The sequence below is a fragment of the Tupaia chinensis genome, unplaced genomic scaffold (assembly GCF_000334495.1).
Source record: "Tupaia chinensis unplaced genomic scaffold, TupChi_1.0 Scaffold000628_1, whole genome shotgun sequence".
In the NCBI taxonomy this organism is placed as follows: domain Eukaryota; kingdom Metazoa; phylum Chordata; class Mammalia; order Scandentia; family Tupaiidae; genus Tupaia; species Tupaia belangeri.
Genome location: NW_006160148.1, coordinates 2,684,807 through 2,699,817, shown reverse-complemented (window position 1 = coordinate 2,699,817; position 15,011 = coordinate 2,684,807). Strand labels below are relative to the sequence as shown.

At 61.1% G+C, this 15,011-nt stretch overlaps 1 protein-coding gene across 1 annotated transcript in view; it reads left to right on the top strand.

Moving 5' to 3' along the window:
- CRYBG2 (crystallin beta-gamma domain containing 2) overlaps positions 1–15,011 on the top strand; it is a 50,764-nt gene that overhangs the window by 2,179 nt on the left and 33,574 nt on the right. Inside the window, exons 2-4 of the mRNA XM_027776143.1 lie at positions 76–204; positions 5,582–5,651; positions 8,560–9,293. Coding sequence (XP_027631944.1) covers positions 76–204; positions 5,582–5,651; positions 8,560–9,293 — 933 coding nt within the window. The remainder of the gene's footprint in view (positions 1–75; positions 205–5,581; positions 5,652–8,559; positions 9,294–15,011) is intronic.

Below are 15,011 nucleotides of genomic sequence, written 5' to 3'. Positions count from 1 at the left end.
GGGGGGGGGGCGAGGTTCACAGGGTCTCAGGTGGCCGCCGGCTCTGGGCACTGGCGGTCCCTCATGCTGGCTCAGGTCCACCTGCGCGTGCACAGCGGGGAGCGGCCTTTCCAGTGCGCCCTGTGCCAGAAGCGCTTCACCCAGCTCGCCCACCTGCAGAAGCACCACCTGGTGCACACCGGGGAGCGGCCCCACCAGTGCCCGGTGAGCTTCCTCCCCGCATCCTGGACCCCTGAGGGCTGGGGAGGGGGCTAGGCCCTGGGGCGATGATGGGCCTGCAGCCTGCATTCCCCTGCCCTCCGGAGCAAGTGCAGACAGGAAGGAAGGGTGTGTGTGGATGAGCTCTCTCTCTCTCTCTCTCTCTCTCTCTCTCTCTCTCGGCCTGGAATGAATGACACGGGAGGTCACTCCAAGGGCCTGAGGAGGGAACAGAAATGCAGGGCAGCGGGGAGAGACAGAGAGGTTGGGAGGTCCTGGAGACCTCCCAGGGCTGTTGGCGGAGTGGATGCTTGGTGTGTGCCAGGGATCCGAGTAGGAAAACCATCAGATGAAGATCAGCTCCCTCCCTCCCTCCCTCCCTGGGTCAGATCACACCCCTGGGGAGGTCAGAAAGGTAGGGCAGAGGAGTCTCAGCTACCTGTGTGGAAATCGAGCTCCATCTCCAACGCGAGCTGTGTGACCTTGGGCTAGTGGCCGCACTCCTCTGAGCCTCTGCTAGTTGTCCTAGTTGTGCTCCCCCGGTCCTGGGGGAGATTGTGACCCAATCTTTGGCACGGGTCGGCCCCCAGTAAACGCGCATCATGTTGCCGAAGCCGCAGCCTCACACAGGCGGGTTCTGTGGCTCCCGCATTCAGCCCGCCACACCTGTAAGGTCAGGTGTTGATTGTCATGTGACCGGGCAGGAGAGGAAGGCTCAGAAGTCACTCACAGCCACTGCACAGGGAGGAAGGCGGGACACTGCCCAGGTCCGCCCGGCTCAGACACTGTGGTCGCAGAGGAGGGTCAGGAACAGCCCCCGGGCCTTGACGGGGGCAGGGGTGTGTGGGGCAGGTGTGTCCCCGAGCGCCCGGGGTAGGGCTGATACATGTCCATCGCCGTCAGACGTGCCGCAAGCGCTTCAGCAGCTCCAGCAACCTCAAGACCCACCTGCGCCTGCACTCGGGGGCCCGGCCCCTCCAGTGCCGCGTCTGCCCCGGCCGCTTGGCCCAGCACACCCTCCTGAAGCTGCGCCCCCGGATGCACGCCCCGCAGCCCTGTGGCCTCGCCCACAGCCACCTGCCCCTGGCCCCTCTCGCCCGTCTTGCCCAATGGCACCGGGGAGCACTAGATCTGGGGGTGGCGCCATCAGAGAAGATGGGCTGGGATGGGGACGAGGTCAAGGTGTCCTCGGTATCCCCGTGAAGGCAAGGGCAGCCGGCCTGAGGGGCTGTCAGAACCGCCCGGGGAAGGGGTAGGGGTGTAGCCATTAAAGGATTTTCTGACAAGCTGGGCCTCTTGCGCTTTGACCTGGGAGATGGAAGCCATCATGTAGTACCTGAGCTCGTGCCCCACCTGGGAGCACTCGTGCCCCACGTGGGAGCAGGTCAGAGGACACAGAGGCAGAGCCTGTGCTGCCCCTGCATGGGTGGAGCCCTCGACTTTGGGCCAGGCTGGGGGCTGCTGCCCACCTGTGGCCTGTCTCGGGCCAGGCCCCACCTCGGCTCACCATGGACAGATGACCTAGCCCTCCAGACTCTGCAAACTGGGACCGTTGCGGGCACTGAGCACAGCTCTCAGCTCCTGCCCGAGGCTGTCTGCCTGCCTCACCACCTCTGGTGTCCGGGTTCCCACGCGGCCATGGTGCCCCTCAGCCTGTACTCCCTGCCCTGCAGGTGGAGGTGGAGGGGGGGGAGACACACGCTAGTGTCTGCTCCTAACTCAGAACCGTGACATCCCCGCGTGCCAGGATCAGTCACCACAGAGGGCATAGGGCCGAGGGTGCCGAGCTCACCGAAGGGGGGACCTGACAAGGGCTCCAGGCAGGAAGGACAGGCAGAGCCTGGGAACTGGGACCCACCTGTGGCCTGTCCCCTCCTCTGAGTCCCAGAGGATCCCCTCAAATGTGCAAGGTGTGCCAAGGCCTCCTCATGATGCAGGTGGGGACGGCCCACCGTGCAATCACAATAAACGAGGCTGTTTTCAAGCGGTGGGGTCTCGGCCCACCACCAGCTGGGGTTTCAGGGGGGCTTCAGCACTCATCCCGCCCTCTGTCTCTCTCCAGGACAGAGCGAGAACCGAGAAACCCTACGTGGCAGGGCGGTGGCAGGGCGGTGGCAGGACTAGCTGCGGTCCACCGGGAACCAAAATCCCTGGTCCAAGCCGGGTCACACCTTTGGGTTAGGCCGGGTCGTCTGCAGGACCACGCCCATTCCTGGCCCTGGCTGGCCCTGGTGTTGCCAGAGCCCCTTCTGCTCCAGAGCGGAGCCCCTTCGTTCAGCCCCAGGCGCCTCTTTTCCTACCTTACCTCCTGCGGGTCTAGACTTCTGGCTGGCCCCTGACACCTCCAGAGGCCTGAAGGAGTAGAGCGGACCTAGCGGAGAGCAGGGGCTGGGGGTGCGCCCAGACAGGAGCTGGGGGGCCTGCGGGCCCTGAGAGGGGCGGCCCCCTGCGGAGCGCACCCCGTGCCTCGGGCCTGAGCAGCCTGAGTCTGCTCTCGATCCAGGGCCACAGGCTGCGGGCGGGGCGCTGTTTGCCCCGGGTGTGGGCGGGCCGGAGGAGGCGTTTGTCCCTAATGCACCACTGAGATCCGGGTGGCTCCGGTCAGATGCCCAAAGGCCCAAGCCACGGGCCTTTCCCTCGCCATGGCCCAGCGGCGTGGGGGTCTGAGGACTCGATTGGCCCGTCTTCTGGCCGGACTAGGGGTCCGGAGGGAGCGCGGGGGGAAGGAGACCGTGGAGGAGGCCAGACCCCGGGATAGGTGAGGGGAGAGGGGAAAGGCTCTGCGGGTGTGCGTGTCGTGTGCGCGTGTGCGAGAGCACACAGTGTCCAAGGGAGCCTTCCGTGTGTCACTGTCCCACGCTGGGTTGTGTGCGTGTGGAACAGCCCTGTGTTCTGTGGGCGGGCGGCTGGAGGTTACGACAGCTGGCTCCCTAGCCCACTCCCAGGCCCGAGTCCCGCAGCGGCGTGGATAGCACGCTCTCTCGCTCTCTCGCTCCAGCGGGCACACGTGCACACAGCAGTGCACACTCCCTGGAGCAAAGCAGTACCTTTCAGACCCCTCGGACACGTCCTGCCGACAGCAGCCTCCTTCCCAGGACAGTTTAGAGGCAAGTGCTGTCCTTGCCACGCCCTGTGGACTCTGTCCCCTCCCAGGCTAGCGCTCCTGTCTGGTCCCCGCGCCCGCGCCCCTCGGTCAGGACTGTGACGCTGGCACTGTCGCCTGTGGGAGAGGCTTTCCCAGCGCCCCGGCCCTGGAGACAGCTCTGGGGGGTTATCACAATAAACCTTTACTCCCCACTCCTCCTCTCCTGGGTCATCCCCTGCAGGCCCCTGCAGCCCTACGAGGCAGGTATTCCGTGTGACTCAGACGGAAGTGCAGTTTCAGAGCGGTGAGGTCACCTGCCCAGAGTCACACAGCCGGGCAGAGATACAGGCCTCCTCAGTCTGCCTCCAGAGCCCGTCCCCTGAAACTCTACCGGGGGCCTGAACTGACCCTTGGTGCCCGTGTGGCCCTGAGCAACCCCGTGCACTGGTAGCAGGCGCCTGAGTGGAAGGAAAGAGCCGTGCGGCGGCCCGGCTGGCTGGTTGGCGGGGGCAGTGAACACGCCCGGTGGCCACAGCCGTCCACACAGAGCGGCACTGTTAGGCACCGGTGTTGGTGTGTCTGCAGGAACTGCCCGGTCTTTCCCTGATACAGCTGTCCTCGGCCTGCCCGGGGAGGGGTGGGGGCGTGGTGGGGGCAGCCCCCGCCTGGAGGACACGCCCTCCCCCATGACCCTGTCTGGCAGAAACCGACCCCATAGGCCCAGGCGGCACTGCCCGCCTCTCCCCGCCCAGAGAGGAGGCGGTTGGAGGTGCAGGTGAGTCAGGGTTGGAGAGGGCAGGGCAGGGACCCGAGGCGGCTGGCCAGCGTGATGACACATGTCGTGCCTACACCGGACCAGGTCTTACCAGCCCTGGGAATGCGCCCTGGCACCAAGACCCAGGCCCTGAGCCTGGCTGAATGTAGCGGGGTGGGGGCCCGAGTGCTTGGAGGAGGGAGCCAAGGCCCCTCCTCACCTGGCCACCCTTGGCACAGCAACGTCTCTACCCATTGCAATGGGACCATCCTGGTGTCCTAGCTCCAAGGCTCACTAGCCGTGAGACCCGAAGCACGTCATCCCACCTCTCTGAGCCTGTTTCCCATCTCCAGCTGGGGTGATGGTGGGGCTCCGAGGACATGAGGAGATGGCGCAGACACAATACCCGGTGTGAGCCTGGCATGCGTGGGGCCTCGGGGAAGGGTGAACTTTGGGGCGACCCAGGCCGGGTCATATTCTGTATACAGTCCCAGTCCCCATTAACATTCTTTCATAGGGAGATTTTTGGTATGGGGTGTGTGTGCTCATCAGACAGACAGAAAGTGAGAAATCATCCCCTGGGGTGATAGGCATGCCACAGTCCCTTCTCCTCCAGTCTCCTCTTAGGATTTTGGGTATGCACACACATGTACTCAGCATGAGGTTTTTTTTGTTCGTTTGTTTGGTTTTCTAAGAATTATTTTATTTAACTTTATTTATTTATTTATAATTTGACTAGGGTTGGGGGGAGAGAGAGAGAGAGAGAAAGTGAGAAAGCAAGCCACCAGGTCCAGGACTCAAACCATGGTCAGCCATGTGGGAGTTCAGCGCCCTTAACCATCATGCCACCTGCCGGTCCTCCTGGCATGAGTTTTATGCTGCCTGGTCTTGGACTTGAACTGCAGTCGACTATGTGGGAGTCCAGCAATGTAACCATTCCGCCACCTGCTGGTCCCTCTATTAACATTTTTGTAAGTTTATTTACCAGTTTCTTCTATGAACAAGAGACAGAAATCGCACCCCACAGGGTCTTAATGTCAAGACCTGGATCAGCCCTGGGTGCCCAGGGGTGTCTCCCAACTCGAACCCGCTGTGCCTCAGCCTGGTCTTGCCAGTCTCCATTTTAGCGCAAGCCCATCCCTTTGTCCTGCTCCGCTTCTGGGGGCGGAGGAACAGATGAGAGTGGGCGCAGAGAGGAGGCTGCCACGGAGGATTCCCAGGGAGTTCTGGTGGGCGCAGAGAGGAGGCTGCCACGGAGGATTCCCAGGGAGTTCTGGTGGGGGCAGAGAGGAGGCTGCCATGGAGGCTTCCTGGGAGTTCTGGTGGGGGCAGAGAGGAGGCTGCCATGGAGGCTTCCCAGGGAGTTTCGGGAGCAGAGAAGAGGCTGCCATGGAGGCTTCCTTGGCTTCCTTGGGGAGTTTCGGGAGCTGATCCTGCTGGTCTAGGCTGAGAGGAGGTGGGGGAGGTCACCGACTTGAGTCTGGGGGGATGGCATGGGAGCAGGAGGAGGCGACTTCATTTTCTTCCCTTTGCTTTCTTCCTAGGCCCTGGGGTGGCCAGAGCTGCCCTGACCTGGCCCAGGGCCAGGACGGCCCCAGCAGTGTCGGCCTCAAGGTAAGAGAGGGTCCATGACATGGGGAGGGAAGCCGAGCACCCTGACTTCCAAGGCAGACCGCGGCCCGACTGGTGAGGCCCGGGCAGACCCCGCCCCACCTCTGGCCCCAGCATCCCCATCTGCAACGTGGAGGTGGGCGATCCAGTGTGGGGTGTGGGTGCTCAGACCTGTGAGCTTCCTCGGGCCACGGTCCTCAGGCGGCTCCCCTCTCCATCCCCTTCTTTGTTCCTTACACTTTTCTCTTATTCACGATGATTGAGCATGGGCACGCGCATGAGAGTGAGAGAGAGGAGAACACCCTCTACCGGATGCTCCACAGGGTCTGGTCACACCACGACCCCCTTCCCGCAGTCCTCCAGCCCGTTGCGTCCTGGGTTTCCATGTGAATACCTGATGTGCTTCAGGCTGACGAGGCCGGGATTCGAACTGTGGTCACCATGTGGGATTTGGCTTCTGTGCTGCAGAGCCAGGCCCTTCTCCACCCCTCCCCACCCCTTCTTTAGCTTGCTGTCCTCTGGTCTTCGGTCCCTTTTCTCCCCTCCTAGCGTGGCCTCCGAGTGTGCGTATGCTCCTGGCCGGTACTGCCCACCGGTAGAGGGGACCCGAGCCGCAAGCTGGGCTGTGGCAGCGCCGTCCCCGAGGGGAGGCGGGGCAGCCATGCGTGTGGGTCCCGAGTGTCGTCAGTAATGACTAGCATTGAGCTGACCACTCACCGCTCCACCGTGGTTCTCTGCACAGCGCTCCTGGGAGGCGGGCTGTCACTGTCACACCCATTTCACGCATGGGGACACTGAGATGCGAGGGTGGTGCAGCTGGGGGCAGCAGAGCCAGACTCAAGCCCCATGGCCTTCACTCAGATGCCGTGCCTGTCACCCTGCTCCCCTGCCCTTGCCGTGTTCAGCCCTGGGAATCCGTTGTGTAGATTTTTCATAGAGCTGGGATCAAGAGCTCCTGCTAGGAAGGACTTTTGACCCCAGATTTGACCCCTCTGTTGCCAAGGACACAAGCTCAACCCTGGAACCCAGGGCCTGGTGGGTAGTGTCCGTGTGGGTCTCTCCCCTCGTTTCCATAGCCAGGCTGGGCCCCTGGGGAAGAGAGCAGATAGTCGGGCGCTGTCCCACCCTTGGGACCCGCTTCCCCCCTCATGTCCCACACACAGCCCTTCGTCCAGGCGTCTCCTCACAGGTGTGCGGTGGGAGTCTTAAGCTGGGAGGGTCCCAGGCTGCAGGCTCTCCAGCTGGAGCGGTAGAGGCCACGACCACCTGCGGCAGGCGTGCCCACACAGCCCCTGATCCCCAGGCCTGTGGGGGCCAAAGGCTGGCCACCTGGCAGAGCAGCAGTGGGCCTGCGAGGAGCTGGGTTCGGCACCTTTGGGAGGCATGGCCAGACCCTGGGGGCTCAGGGGGGCCTGTGGCTGGGAGACAGCCCAGTCTCTGGGAGCAGCTCTGTGGCTGGGAGCAGCCCTGTCTCTGGGAGCAGCCTGGTCTCTGGGAGCAGCCCTGTCTCTGGAAGCAGCCCTGTGTCTGGGAGCAGCCTGGTCTCTGGGAGCAGCCCTGTCTCTGGAAGCAGCCCTGTGTCTGGGAGCAGCCTGGTCTCTGGGAGCAGCCCTGTCTCTGGAAGCAGCCCTGTGTCTGGGAGCAGCCTGGTCTCTGGGAGCAGCCCTGTCTCTGGAAGCAGCCCTGTGTCTGGGAGCAGCCTGGTCTCTGGGAGCAGCCCTGTCTCTGGAAGCAGCCCTGTGTCTGGGAGCAGCCTGGTCTCTGGGAGCAGCCCTGTCTCTGGAAGCAGCCCTGTGTCTGGGAGCAGCCTGGTCTCTGGGAGCAGCCCTGTCTCTGGAAGCAGCCCTGTGTCTGGGAGCAGCCTGGTCTCTGGGAGCAGCCCTGTCTCTGGAAGCAGCCCTGTGTCTGGGAGCAGCCTGGTCTCTGGGAGCAGCCCTGTCTCTGGAAGCAGCCCTGTGTCTGGGAGCAGCCTGGTCTCTGGGAGCAGCCCTGTCTCTGGAAGCAGCCCTGTGTCTGGGAGCAGCCTGGTCTCTGGGAGCAGCCCTGTCTCTGGAAGCAGCCCTGTGTCTGGGAGCAGCCTGGTCTCTGGGAGCAGCCCTGTCTCTGGAAGCAGCCCTGTGTCTGGGAGCAGCCTGGTCTCTGGGAGCAGCCCTGTCTCTGGAAGCAGCCCTGTGTCTGGGAGCAGCCTGGTCTCTGGGAGCAGCCCTGTCTCTGGAAGCAGCCCTGTGTCTGGGAGCAGCCTGGTCTCTGGGAGCAGCCCTGTCTCTGGAAGCAGCCCTGTGTCTGGGAGCAGCCTGGTCTCTGGGAGCAGCCCTGTCTCTGGAAGCAGCCCTGTGTCTGGGAGCAGCCTGGTCTCTGGGAGCAGCCCTGTCTCTGGAAGCAGCCCTGTGTCTGGGAGCAGCCTGGTCTCTGGGAGCAGCCCTGTCTCTGGAAGCAGCCCTGTGTCTGGGAGCAGCCTGGTCTCTGGGAGCAGCCCTGTCTCTGGAAGCAGCCCTGTGTCTGGGAGCAGCCTGGTCTCTGGGAGCAGCCCTGTCTCTGGAAGCAGCCCTGTGTCTGGGAGCAGCCTGGTCTCTGGGAGCAGCCCTGTCTCTGGAAGCAGCCCTGTGTCTGGGAGCAGCCTGGTCTCTGGGAGCAGCCCTGTCTCTGGAAGCAGCCCTGTGTCTGGGAGCAGCCCTGTCTCTGGGAGCAGCCCGGTCTCTGGGAACAGCCCTGTCTCTGGGAGCAGCCTTGAAGGGGATGAGTTAAATGCCTGAAGGGCCTTGGTCCAGCTCTGGTGGCCTGCCCCTCTAGGGCAGCTCTGTTCTGTGTCAATGCCCGCTCAGCTTCTCCTTGTGCCACAGAGGGGCTGGAGTGTCCCAGGGACATGCACCTGCTGTCACTGCCCCCTTGATGCCTGCTTCTGTTTCCCCAGGCCCGAGCCCAGAGCCGCTCAGAATGGGACCTCCGAGTGAGGAGCCGTGGTGGTTTCTGGATTTGGAAGCAACGACACGACCCTGGTGGGCCCACTCAGTGCCTTGGTCGTCTCCAGAGGCCAGCCGTGGGCAGCGCCTCCGACCTGGCCAGCCATGCCTCTCCATGGCCCGAGAGCCTGGTGCCAACCGGGCCCTTGGCGGAGCCTGCTGGTGCCAGGCAGCCCTCACACTCGGGGCCCGATCCTGGACGTTTGGAGCAAGGACACCCAGGCCTCCCCTGCCAGCAGCCGGCCCCCCCAGCCCCAGAGTGCCCTCTGAGGCCTGAGCCCCTGGGCGACCTGGAAGACACGCCCTGGCTGCCCCGCCCAGTGTCCTTACCCATGGCCGAGGGGGCAAAGGGCAAGCCTGACAACCCAGGGCCAGCCCTGCCAGAGCCAGCCCAGACCCCACACACGCGTCCCTCTGCCAGGAGGACCCGCTACCACATCACTGTCACCCTGCAGGGGCCTGGGGATGGGCAGCGACCTGGGGAGGAGGGTGAGGAACCGGCCCAACCAGCTCCCCACCCCTGCGGCCCTGAGGAATCCAGGGGCTGGCAGGAGCCTCTCCAGGGACCCCGCCCCATCACGGGGTGCCCAGCAGACCCGCCCCGGGAGCCCCGACTAAGACAGGGGAGTAAGGCCCAGCGGCAGGAGCTCCAGGTCAGCCGGACTCCTGGGTCCCCACAGGAACGGTGAGTACCTGCCTGTCCCCTCTGGTGATGGGGAGGGGAGATGGCCTGGCTGCCCAGCCCATTCATTCTCTTGGCAGTGGCCTGGGCTGCTCCCGCTGCGGGGAGGTGGTTCCCTTCTGCCCAGCATCGCCCTCTGCTCCCTCCCCTCACCCACTGACCACCTCTACACCTCGGGAACTCAGTGCTGCCCCCACCCCAGGAGAGGGAGCACTGAACCACTCCCCAGTTCTGTTCGGGAGGCCACAGGCCCAGCCTGGGAAAAGGCACCCAGCCAAGGTGCTGGGTGTCCTGGGGCGAGTTGCTTAACCTCTCTGGGCCTCCAGTTGAGTGGATTTGGTGGCTGGAGACGAGGTGGTTACAGGAGCATGCTTTGAACTCCAGAAGGGTGCTGCCAAAATAGCAGGGATGCTTATTAATTAAGCTCAGCCAGGTAATTACCCCGCCTGCTGTGTGCTGGCGGCCACAGGAACACGCTGGATTTCCAACCTTGGTTTTTATTTGTGTTGACATGACTCTCCTAAATCTGACCCCCAACACTCCTGGGGCGGGGGGTGTGTGTTGGATGTGGCTCAGGTGCCAGGTGCTTTGGGCCGGGGCAGTGTGCCTGCCACCATGCCAGGGCACAGGGGGTGTGGGGACCCAGGCTGGCTCTGGGACCTGCTGGGTGCCCCGGCAAGAGGGAAGGGGCTGCAGAGAGAGGGCAGGAGGGGAGAGGTGGCCCTTGGTGAGGGGAAGCGAAAGGTGGGAAGGGTTAGCTGGGGGCTGAGGGTTTTATCTGCCACTCCCTGGTATTGGGGCCCATGTGGCTCATGACAGACTCAGTTGGAGGGCTAGGGCTCACTTAGAGAAGGAAGACGGGGACCCAGGGCCAGCTCCTTTCTATGTCCCCTCCCTGGGAGGGGGTTCTCTGGGCCAGGGTGGGCAAATACAGGGGCATGGGACAGGAGGCAGGGCACAGTCAGGGCTACAGGAGTGTGTATGACGTGTGCACCAGGCCAGCCAGGCGGCAAGGTAGTTAAGGTGGCTGGACCCCACGTGGCCAACTGAGATGTTCGAGTCCCAGGCACAGTGGCTTGGGCGCACGTATATGTGTGTGTGCGCTCAAACTGGCGAGAGGAGAATGGAGGAGAAAGGATTGCAGCATGGCCATTCCCCCGGGGGTGATTTCTCACTTTCCCATGTGCCTTATAGCAAAAACTCTGAGAAAAACAGATGTGTGTGCACCTGAGTGTGTGTGTCCGTGTCCAAGGGCAGGTGAATTTCAGGGGAGGTGAGCACGTGGCCACGGCTGGCTGTGTTGTGAATGTGCGTGGCGTGCGTCATCATGTTGGGTATGTGCATGAGACTTGCGTGTCTGCGGTGTCTGCGTGTCTGTTTGATTCTATGCGTCTGAGTTTCTTGCTGTGCCCGCATGCGTGATGGCGTGTCTGTGGATCTCTGTGTTCGTGTGCGTGTCTGTGTACCTCCATGCCTGTGTGACCCTGAGTCTGTGTGACGCAGCATGCGTTCATGGCATGTCGCCCTGTGGACTGGTTTGGCCTAGTTTGGGGGTGACTCACAGGCAAGCGGGGAGAACCCGGGACTTGCTGGGTTAGGCCAGGCTCTTCCCCACACTCCCCTGACCCTTCCCAGCCTCTCCCTCCCCGGCTGCACACACCTTGTTTGGAGGTGACAAGTCACCCTACCAACACATCCACTTCTGGTCTGGGGCCCTGCTGGCCCGGCGAGGAGGAAGGGGGAAATACAGGCAGGGGCATTCCGGCACGGTCGGAGGGACATCCTCACGGTCGTGACTGTCAGGGATAGGTGGATGACCGCGGTGACCTCCCTACCCTAGAGTATGCAGGTGGAAGTGGTGACCGTGCAATGAGTGCCTTGGGGTGTCGTGGGGCTGGGTGGGGCTGTGGGACAGCATCGGCATCGGCAGTATCTGACCTGGTGGCCAGTGGCACCCCGGTTTTGCCGGGGCCTCGGGGCCTCGCACACATCGGTGTTCATGCTTAACCCTCCACCCCTATCCTATCTGCCACCTCATAAGGGGGGCTTGCGGGGTCTGACGGAGGCCTGGCACACGGCCTGCACCATCAGCGCTCGGGAAGGAGGGGAGGAGTGACCGTCAGCATTACTGAATGAGGGAGGTCCAGTGAGGAGGCCGGGGTCCCTGAGAAGAAAGGGGCTCCTAAGGAGGACAGGGCAGGGGCTGGGAACTCAGCAAGGGCTGAAACCCAGGGCCTAGTGGTGGTGTCCCGCTCTCGGGAAGCGCTGGGCAGGGGCTGGGATCCACCTTTCCCACGACAAGGCCTTTCCAGGGCCCCCCAGACCCTGGCCCTCATACTGTCAGGCACCCATAGTCCCTGAGTCAGGTCAGGCTTCCCTGGGCCTCTGCCCCTTTCATCTCTGCGCTCATAAAACCTGAGTCACTGCTGGGGCCACAGGGCAGGTCGAAGTTCTGAGCTCCATTAGCTGCTCAGGAGGGAGGGCGATGGAGAGGGGGAGGCGAGTTGGCGTGGTGGGCCCATTTCTGGATCAGGGTGGGGTCTCTGGGGGCTGCCTCATGGTGAGGGGGAACAGACCCGAGCACAGGGGAGCCCCTAGGCTGGCATGGACAGTCTGACAGGCTGAGCCCTTTGGTACCCTTGGGGCCCGGTCAGTGCAGCCTGGAAGTCAGGAATGGGGGTGGACAGCCCCCCTATAACTGTAGGGCCCCCTTTAAAAGTAATCCACCAAGGACCAGCAGGGGGCGAGGTGGTTCAAGTGCTGGACTCCCACATGGTTGACCATGGTCTGAGTGCAGAACTGGGGGCTCGCTTTCTTACTCTTCTCTCTCTCTGTCTCTCTCTGGTCAAATTGAAGAATAATAATAAATGAATAAAATTAAATAAATAATTCTTAAAAATAAATTTAAAAAATAAAAGTAACCCACCAAACCGAAGAGATTCAGTTTACCAGATGAATAGGGAGTTTGCAATGGCGGCTAAAGGATTAAGACTGGGGTTTGAGTTTTGACTCTGTTACTGTGTAACTCTGGGCAGGTTTCTTAATCTCTCTGTCTTTTTTTTTTTTTTTTTGCTAGAGGATAGCTGTGCTTGCCAGAGAGGGGGAGGAGAAAGCGTGTCGCACGGGGCCTGGCCACACTGCAGCCTTCTCCTCCATCGCTCCCTCCTGGCGATTGTGGGCCTGTGTGCACACGCACCTGGCGCGATTCTCGAGTTGTCGGATCTGGGACTAGGACTGCACAGCCAGCCATGTGGGTCGCAGCTGCCGAGAATCCAGGCCACAAAGCCTGCCTACTCTAAGCCTTTTAATCATCTCAGCTACAAAATGAATTTGTTTATAACTTATTTATTTATTTATTCATTCATTTTTGACAGATTTTTGCTATACGGTGCATGCACTCGCCAGAAAGACAGAGAGCGACAGAAAGCGAGAAATCACCCCCCGGGGGGGATGGACACATCGCAATCTCCTCTCCTCCCTTCTCCTCTCGGGATCTTGGGCACGCACACACACGCGCCCGGCATGAATTTAAGCCACCGGGTCCAGGACTCAAACCGTGTTTGGCTATGTGGGAGTTCAGTGACATAGCCATTATACTAACTGCTGGTCCCTATAACTTATTTATTTTTAAGAGAGTCTTTTTTTTTTTTTTTTAAATTGGTAGTGGTTTTTGCTTTAGGGCACGTGTGCTCACAGGGGAGAGAGACAGATTGACAGACAGTGAGAGGGAAAGTGAGAAATCAGGCCCAGGGGGTGGCCATGCTGCAATCCCTTCTCCCCCTTTCTTCTCTCTGGATCTAGGGCACATATGCACATGCGCCCAGCATGAGAGTCAAGCCACCAGATCCAGAACTCGAAACATGATCAGCTATGTGGGAGTCCAGCAACATAGTCATTATACCGCCTGCTGGTCCTCTTGGTTTATAATTTATTAATAATTTCTTCATGAAGCATCCACATGACATGGTGGTTAAGGCAGCTGGATCCCACATGACCGGCTGGTGGTTTGAGTCCTGGACCCAGTGGCTTGAGAATTACACCAACTCAGTGTGTGCGTACCCAAAATCAAAAGCCTGGGAAGAGAATGGAGAAGAGATTGCATTGCGGCCATCCCCCGTGGGGAGCGTTTTCTCATTTTCTCTCTCTTTCTCTCTGTCTCTCTCTGGTGAGTGCAGATGCACTATAGCAAATTTAATAATAACAATAACTTCTTTTTTTATGTTTGTGTGTGTGTTTTAAATAATTATCAGAAGGTATGTGGCTTGCTAAAGAGAGATAGAGAGAGGGGGAGCAAAAACACCCTCCAGTGGTGTGTAGTCATACCACAATCTCCTCCGTTTTTCCTTTTTTTTTAAAAAAACGTTTTTGCCATGGAGTGTGTGTGCTGGCAAGACAGATAGAGAGAGAGACAGAGACAGTGAGGAATCTTCCCCCTGGGGGGATGGCCATAACGCAATCTTTTCTCCTCCTGTCTCCTGTCGGGATTTTGGCCACACACACATGCGCCCGGCATGAATTTCAAGCCACTGAGCCTGGAACTTGAACTGCAGTCGGCGCTGTGGGAGTCCAGTGCCGTAACCACCAGGCCACTTGCTGGCTCCACTTCATTCCGTTGGGATTTGGGATACCTGTGCTTGGTGTTTTTCAAGCCACTGGGGCTGGGATTCAAAACGTGAAGTTAGCCATGTGGGACCGTCCCTTGACTGCCCGGCCGCAGTCTGGCCCGATCATTTATTCTTTATGGGGACTCGGTGAACGCACAGCACTCAGCAGGGCCCTTCCAACAAATGCCCTTCCTGTGCTACTGTTAAACACACTCACGGGAGGGGCCGGCAGGTGTGTGGTGGTTCAGGTGCTGCACTCCCACAAGGTCACTGTGGTTCGAGTCCCGGACCTGGTGGCTTGAAACACACTGGGTGCACGTGTGTGTCTGTATGCCCCAAATCCCCGTAGACAGGAGGGAGAAAGCCGGCCCAGGGACTCAGAGGCGAGCCTTCATGCCGCAAGCTGGCACTTAGCAGCCACGCTGTCCTGGGTGGCCGCTCCTCTCTGACCCTCAGTCTCTTCATCGGTACTCCGGGGGCAGGGACAACTGCAGCAGAGCACGAGGGGGAGTGTGTGTGAGGCCAGAGGGCCGTGTTCTGGCCGGTCCATCTCCCGGGCTGGTGTGCACGTGCACACCTGCTAACGTTCGGTCTCAGTGCTCCACTGTGGCAGTGGGTGGTTTGTGAACCACCGTTATTGTTTATGGAGCAATTGTTCCTTCGTCATCCTGGGTTCTGGCAAGACCCTGTGAAGCACATCTGTGGCCGGGGACCCTGATGCTGGAAGGGGAGAGGTGGCCTGCCCACGGCTGTCCAGCCCAAGCGCCAGGGCTGGGGCAAACCCGGCTCTGCTTGAGGCGTTTTCCCTTAACCTGCCTTTGAATGGTCAAGATGGGCTAGGGTAATGCTGGACCAGGTTTTGGCTCCCATTTGCCCAGATTCGCGCTCCGGAGGTGACCCGGGGCCCCTGTGTAGACCAGCGGGCCACACACACCTCTGCTGTCTCCATTTTCTTTCCTTCCAAGCTCAGGTGAAGGGCGCTATCATGGGATGGCCTGGAAGTGGGGAGGGGTGGGTCAGGCTGCGCCGCACCCCTCAGAGCTGAGGGTCACTACAGATAAGGAGGCAGAGGCAGACGCTCGGTGGCTTGCCCACAGCCTCCCGCCTGTCTGAGGCA